The sequence below is a fragment of the Brassica oleracea genome, chromosome C7 (genome assembly GCF_000695525.1).
Source record: "Brassica oleracea var. oleracea cultivar TO1000 chromosome C7, BOL, whole genome shotgun sequence".
NCBI classification, from domain to species: Eukaryota; Viridiplantae; Streptophyta; class Magnoliopsida; order Brassicales; family Brassicaceae; genus Brassica; species Brassica oleracea.
In genome coordinates, this window is record NC_027754.1 from 32,096,089 (window position 1) to 32,103,130 (window position 7,042).

Sequence of the window (7,042 nt, forward strand, 5' to 3'; positions counted from 1 at the left end):
TTATATAATGAATCAAAATGTGATAACAATGTGATTATATGTATGCATTTTCTCAACTGTAAATACATTACTTAAGCTGTTAAAATGACGGGTGACATAATAATTTATTGGAGAGCTGATACAATTATTATTTTTTTTCGTGTTTTAGTCGACCAAACCATTTTGTATAATACATTGGCAAATTGACTAAAGTAATCTTAGAGAAATATTTGATCAATTATATGATAACTCAAAAAAGGGAAGGAGTAGAAATCGGCAAATATATGGTATAATGTTATTGACTAACTTATTGTTACTTGTTACAAATATATAAGGTAAGACCAAAAAAATATTTAAGTCTGAAGAAAGAGTCCAAACAACTTTCATAGGTAGATTTTTTAGGACTTCTTCTTTTTTAATAGTATTGATAATACATGACTTACTTCTCTTTCTAATGTGTACTGTATGAGTGCACTCATTAGAATTGTTAGCATGTGATTCATGAGGAGCAAACATGTCATTGAGCGTATAGTAGCAAGATTTTAGGTTCAATTATGTGAGCTAAAACAACTCTGTCATATTGGCTTCGGTTGAAGATTTTAGAAGATGTCTCATGTGGCTAGTAGTAGCAATATTTTAGAAGATGTATCTTTAGTTTTACAGATTAAGTTTTAGGAAATGAGGTTCGACCAACATTATATTTTTAAACTATAGTTTATATAAAATGCTCTAGAATTCTTCTAAATAACATGTAGATGACATACAGAACTGTCACGTAGAATTGTCACATAGGATGATGTTTTTTTTTTAATTTTTATAAAATTAAGGTTATAACTATATAAAAGATCCTCAATTAATGTATAGGGGATATTAAAAGTTGCATTCTTATTTTTTTTTAATTTGTTGACTGTTAAATTCGTCCAATCCGTTTGTTCTTCACTGTTTGATGATCCGTCCAATCTATTTGTTTCATTATCCGTCCAAACCTTCCAAAGAGACAAAACAATTCCTAATAAATAGTTACTTAAGCTATTTCTCTAAGCATTAAATCAAATGTCTTATTTTCTTTACATCTGGCCCAAGAAATGCAGTTAGACTCGTGCAATTCTAAGCTTCACAGATATCACGTTTTTGTATTTTTCTTTATGTAACTCAGGGACCGACCATAAGTCATCCAAATTCCAAAAACTTTGACCAACCATTTCCACGTGCCGACCATGGAAACCAAATCCAAATTCCTCAATATCCCTTTTGGTTAGAGACCCACTTTATACGCACGTTTAACGTCATCACCACAATCAGTATCCATCATCGAAATATGTATATACATATGCACACACCATTGACATTCGTAGAACTCAAACTCACTAAAACATAAACCAAATCACAACGTCTTAAAGTCTCTTTGATCAAAAGGCTTCTTATATATGCGATGTCTCTCCAATCCATCTCCACGACAACTCTCAACAGTCTCTCCTGTAACCACCAATCTCATCGTAACTCTCTTCTCGGTTTCTCTAAACACTTCAAGACTCTTGGGATCTCATCCAACGGTTCGGGTTTCTCCTCTCGTTCAACTTCCACTCCCGAGAACCTCACTCTGTCCCGAGCTCTCTCCCAGAATGGACATATCGAAAACTCCAGACCAAGTAAGTTCATTGATCCTTTCTTTTTGTCTTTTGAGGACATTCATATATTTTTAAGCATGATCTCAAAGTTCACAAATTGAGTTTTCGTTTTTTATTTTCTTTGTTCTTGAAAATTCAGGTAGAATTCAAGAACTGAGCGTGTACGAGCTCAACGAACTAGACCGACACAGCCCAAAAATCCTGAAAAACGCCATTAGCCTAACGTTCGGTCTCGGGGATCTCGTCCCGTTTACCAACAAACTCTACACCGGCGACCTCAAGAAGCGGGTGGGAATCACCGCTGGTCTCTGCGTCGTGATCGCACACGTCCCGGAGAAGAAAGGTGACCGGTTCGAAGCCACTTACAGCTTCTACTTCGGCGACTACGGTCACTTGTCCGTCCAAGGACCGTACCTGACGTACGAAGATTCGTTCCTCGCCATCACCGGTGGCACTGGAATATTCGAAGGTACTTACGGACAGGTCAAGCTTCGACAGCTTGTGTATCCGACAAAACTGTTCTACACTTTTTACCTCAAGGGTCTTGCTGGTGATCTGCCGGCGGAGCTCACCGGAACTCCGGTTCCTCCATCCAAGGACGTGAAGCCTGCGCCCGAATCTAAGGCATTGGAGCCTAGCGGAGTTATTAGTCACTATACTAATTAAATTCATTATGCTTCGTTGTCTTAGTGTAATGAAATATTCTTTTTAATAAAGAACTATAGGAAGTTACAAGAAAAGAAGTTAAAATCTATTGACTTCACTTTTATACTCGTCCAAATCCATTCACGTCTCACCAAACTAACTGAAAGTATATTGATAGTGTTAACTAGTGGTAGTGTTAAGCAAATTTCAGATTTATTTGATTAACAAAGAAGAATCGATATCAAATTCACCAAGAACCAAAGTTCCGAATAAATCTGATCCTCAGAAACGAAAACAAGCTCTCGAATCTGCCAATCTTGCGAGATCACTCTCTACAAGCCTATGATTATGTTACAATAACCGAATGAATCTATTTTTGTAAAGCTCCTATTATTTATTCTTCAAGTCTTCTTGCCATGTCATCCTTCCGCACTTCCCTCCATATTTCTTCTCAGCTTCTTTCGAGTAATACACTCTCAATTGTCTAGCAGGTAGGTGCTAGTGTGCTGATAATGCCATAATGTATGTTGTTGATAAAACAAAACCAAGTGCAATAGATATGTTTGGAAATATAGTGAAACTCGAATTCACAAATTGATAATCTACAAAGGGGAAAGTAAAGGATATGGGAAACGAGGAAGAGGAATGCAGTTAAGAGGATGAGCCAAAGACAGAAAGCTTTTCCAGAAGCCTCTTCCATGTTGACTTTCTCTCCTTCGATTACCCAATCAAAACATTGCACCATCACTCCAATCGCGGCTCCTACTAAGATATAACCAAGATTTGATCCAGGACATCCTCTCCTTCCAGCACCAAAAGGGAGAAAGTTCAATATCTTCTCTCTTTTTCTTCCCTTAGAAACCTCTCTGGTTTAAACTCATCAGGATCTTTCCAAGAATCAGGATCTCTCATCACAGCATGAACATTAATAACAAGAAACGTGGCCTTGGGTATGTAGAACCGTCCTATCTTTACACCCTTGTTCAAATTCCCTTGGAAATATAGGCGCTGGAGGGTGTAATGTTAGAGATTCTTGATAATCGCTTGCAAGTAAGGGAGTTTTGGTAGATCAGTTTCTTGTATCAATCTTGTCCCTACTACTGAATCAATTTCTTCTCTCAGTCTCTTAAGGATCTTACGGTTGTTGATAATTTCTGCCATTGTCCACAGTCCACTGTATTGTTTTTGTAGAGGTGTCACCTGCTCCAAGGAAAAGCTCCTACAGTTTCAAATACTTACTAATATAATGGTGTTCTTATGGATTACGGGTGTGCTATATAATCAAATCTGTTATGAAATAACTTATAATTTATAGTATCGGGAAATTTAAATAAGAGTAGAATTCAATACCCGTAGGAAGCAAATAACACTTAATATGAGAGAAAGAGTTTATTATAAGGAAGAAGAAGAAGATGTAATTGTGTACAAAAGAGTGAGATGAGTGATGGTATTTATAGTGAGCAACAATACATAAAATATCAAAGATGGTGCTTGATTTGGTAAATGAGTGGGTGATCATAGTGCTTGATGAGTAGATGATCATAGTGCTTGAGTTGGTAAAGGAGTGGAGGATCATTTCAAAGTTTATCTTATAACAAAATCAACCTAAGTTTACTAATATAATTCCAAATCAGAATTTTATGATATACAATAATTTTAGTTAAAAATATAAAAACAGACTTTTACAAGAAATTTTAATCTATTATATTACTTAACTAGGTGATTTGCCCGCACTTGCGGGCTTAATAATCTTACAAATATTTGCAAATAGATATATTATAAAGTTTTTATATAGGATAAATTTTTTTTTAATAAAATATATTTTATTAAATAAAATAAATTTGAAAAAATTCATATATATATACATAAAACTATATACATGGATTTATATTTATTTTTAAAATATTATGATGTAAAGTATTTTTGGATAACATAATATAGAATATTTTTAATTTATGGTAATTATATATTAATAAATTAATATAATATTATTATTTATTAAGGATAATGAAGATTTTAAACGCTCTAACTTTCAGCGTGAGAGTAAATACAATCACTTTGTAAATAATATATAAATATTTTTGAATTTTTGCCAATTTTTGTCAAAAATTATCAAAATAAGTGATTTTGATTGTCCTAATAAATTTATCTTAAAAGATAGAAGATTCATTCTATCTTATATGATATAGATATATATACTAAAATTAGAACCGATTTAATATTACTAAACCAAATATAATGTAAAAATATATATAATATTTTAATATTATTAAAGTAAATATAATATAAATTTAACTATGATATTATTGTTACAATTTTTATTATCATTTTGAAGATAATAATACATTATCAGCTAAATTACTAAAACTATTTATTAAAATTTATAATTGAGCATAAAAATATAACTAAACTTAATCCAATATGTATATCCTCATATCCAGAGAATTAGAAATGTGTTTTCAAGCAACTTAAATAGAATCATGATTCACTAAATAGGTTTTAAAGAAGTATTGGATTTTCACATTATTTTAAAATCATGAAGCGTTAACCTAAAACTTTCTCCTACATGTCAATATGAAATTTTTTGATGGTCATCCAATGACTTTAATTCAATTCACTGGATATATTAAAACATCAGCAAATTACCTTTTCACTGTGTACTATTAGAAAACAATCAATATTTCAAAACTTTATAATATAATAGTATAACTAACTATTAAACCTCAAAAGTCAATGAACATGTCAATACGTATTGCAAAATCAAGGGTTTTAAAATAGTCAAAGAACATCAATACGTATTGCAAAATCAAAAGTTTCATTATGTCCATCAACGAACAGAAATATGTGTATATACATGTATCTACTGACGCTAACATCCACCAATACAAAATCAAAGGTATCATTATATTATGTCCCTTAGCATGGTTAAACTTTGGTAATAGTTTAAAGCAGATTTTCCATATAAACTTAACGTCAAATATTATATAACTGGCAAAGTCAAACATTATGCATTTAGTTTACAATAAATAAAACAATATCAAATATTCATATAGATGATGATTTTTAAGTTTTAAATAATAATATAGACTGATTATTTAAACTAATGATTCAATTAAAATAATTAAAATATGACAAATAAGAAAATTATTAACTAAAATTGTTGAAAAATGACAAATAAACAAAATATCCTGTGTTCAAAAAAAACAAAAATCCTAAAATCATGGAGAACATGACAAGTAAGTCAAACCACTTCTCAAATAATAGTATAGATTATGCACAATAGTATTTTTACCAAAACCGAAGCGAGCCAAAAATGAATCGAACCAAAATTCAGTCCAATTTAGAATCTATTTAAAATCTGAAAAAAATCCAAACTAAACTAAGCAAAAAAAAAAAAACAAATTCACTAGCCTAATCTGGATTTTCTGTCCTTTATATATTAATGGAGGAGCATTACAACTTTGAGTGTATCCATGTGTAATCATCGGGATGATTCTCATAATCCTTAGAAAAACATGTTGGTCCATCTAAATATATATTATATTTTTTTGTTAAATTAACTATCAAATTGATTAGTAATGTATACCAAAATATTCTTCATTTTTTTCTTAAATAAAAACTACAGAATTACCTTTATTATTGACAATTAATGATTTCGAATAATAAAGATTTGATAATAATTTTTGTATCCTCCATCCTTTTTGTTTAATTTATATTATTAAAAATTAAACAATCACATTAAGCATAGAATAAAAAATTAGATATTTTCTTATATATTATATTTTGAATTTTCTAAAACGAATATAAATTACTAAAACTATTAAAAGTCTTACAATAAAAATTTTGTGAACAATAATTTTACTTTTTTTGTTATAAAAATATACAAATGATCATAAAATAATATGAATATGAAGTATCATTTAATATATATTTAGATTATATATAGATATTAAATATCACTTAAATTAAACTATATGCCATATAAAAATATATAAATACGTTAATTTTGAAATTTACATTGAATAGGTATGGGAGACATGAATTTTAATTTTGAAATTTGCATTGAATCTTTAATTTTTTTTTTATAAATTACTAAAATTATTAAAAATCTCACAGTGAAAATTTTATTATTAATGGTTTAAATTTTTTGTTACAACAAATATACAAATGTTAATAAAATCATATGAGTAGGAACTAGGAAACTTCAATTAAATATTCATATTAAAATATATTATATGTCATTAAAATTTAATTATATACAATATAAAATAAATAAAATGATTGCTTTTATTTATTTACTTTGTTTTACGTGCTTACTCCAGTTTAATTATATGCATAATATTTGCTCGCTTTTTAATTATTCAATATATTTATTATTTCATAGTATGGATATCAGCACAAAATAAATAAACTATTTAAAAATAGTTTACTTACATAATGTTGATCTTAACCTAGTGAAGTGTTATTACATGCAACCAAAGGATAGACATTTACCGCTAATAGCACCTCGATATGATTCTTAGTGATTTTATACTCTGCCTTTTGGTCTCGGTAAGCTTCCAACAATGCATCCATAATCTCACTACCTTGCCGTTGCTCCTCCACCTTCTCTTCATATTTCATAATAATCTTTTCCAGGAGCTCCTCAAATCTGTATGAAACAGTCATTACCTCCTTTTTGAATGGTGGTGAGATTCCGAGCTTCTCAAATGGCTTGCGCAATGTTACCGCCACAAAAATCTTGTGTGTAAAGGCAGCTAACTTTTTTTTTTTTTTTTTTTTTTTTTGGG

General features: G+C 30.0%; 1 protein-coding gene and 1 pseudogene across 1 annotated transcript; one reads left to right on the plus strand and one right to left on the minus strand.

Moving 5' to 3' along the window:
- The first annotated feature begins 1,342 nt into the window (after positions 1-1,342).
- Positions 1,343-2,337, plus strand: LOC106304493 (allene oxide cyclase 2, chloroplastic-like). The gene is made up of 2 exons (XM_013740899.1): positions 1,343-1,628; positions 1,747-2,337. Exons 1-2 carry the CDS (start codon positions 1,412-1,414, stop codon positions 2,271-2,273), a joined length of 744 nt encoding a protein of 247 aa, XP_013596353.1. The 5' UTR covers positions 1,343-1,411; the 3' UTR covers positions 2,274-2,337.
- A 517-nt stretch (positions 2,338-2,854) lies between these two features.
- The window catches only part of LOC106303105, an 8,990-nt pseudogene continuing 4,802 nt past the window's right edge, over positions 2,855-7,042 (minus strand).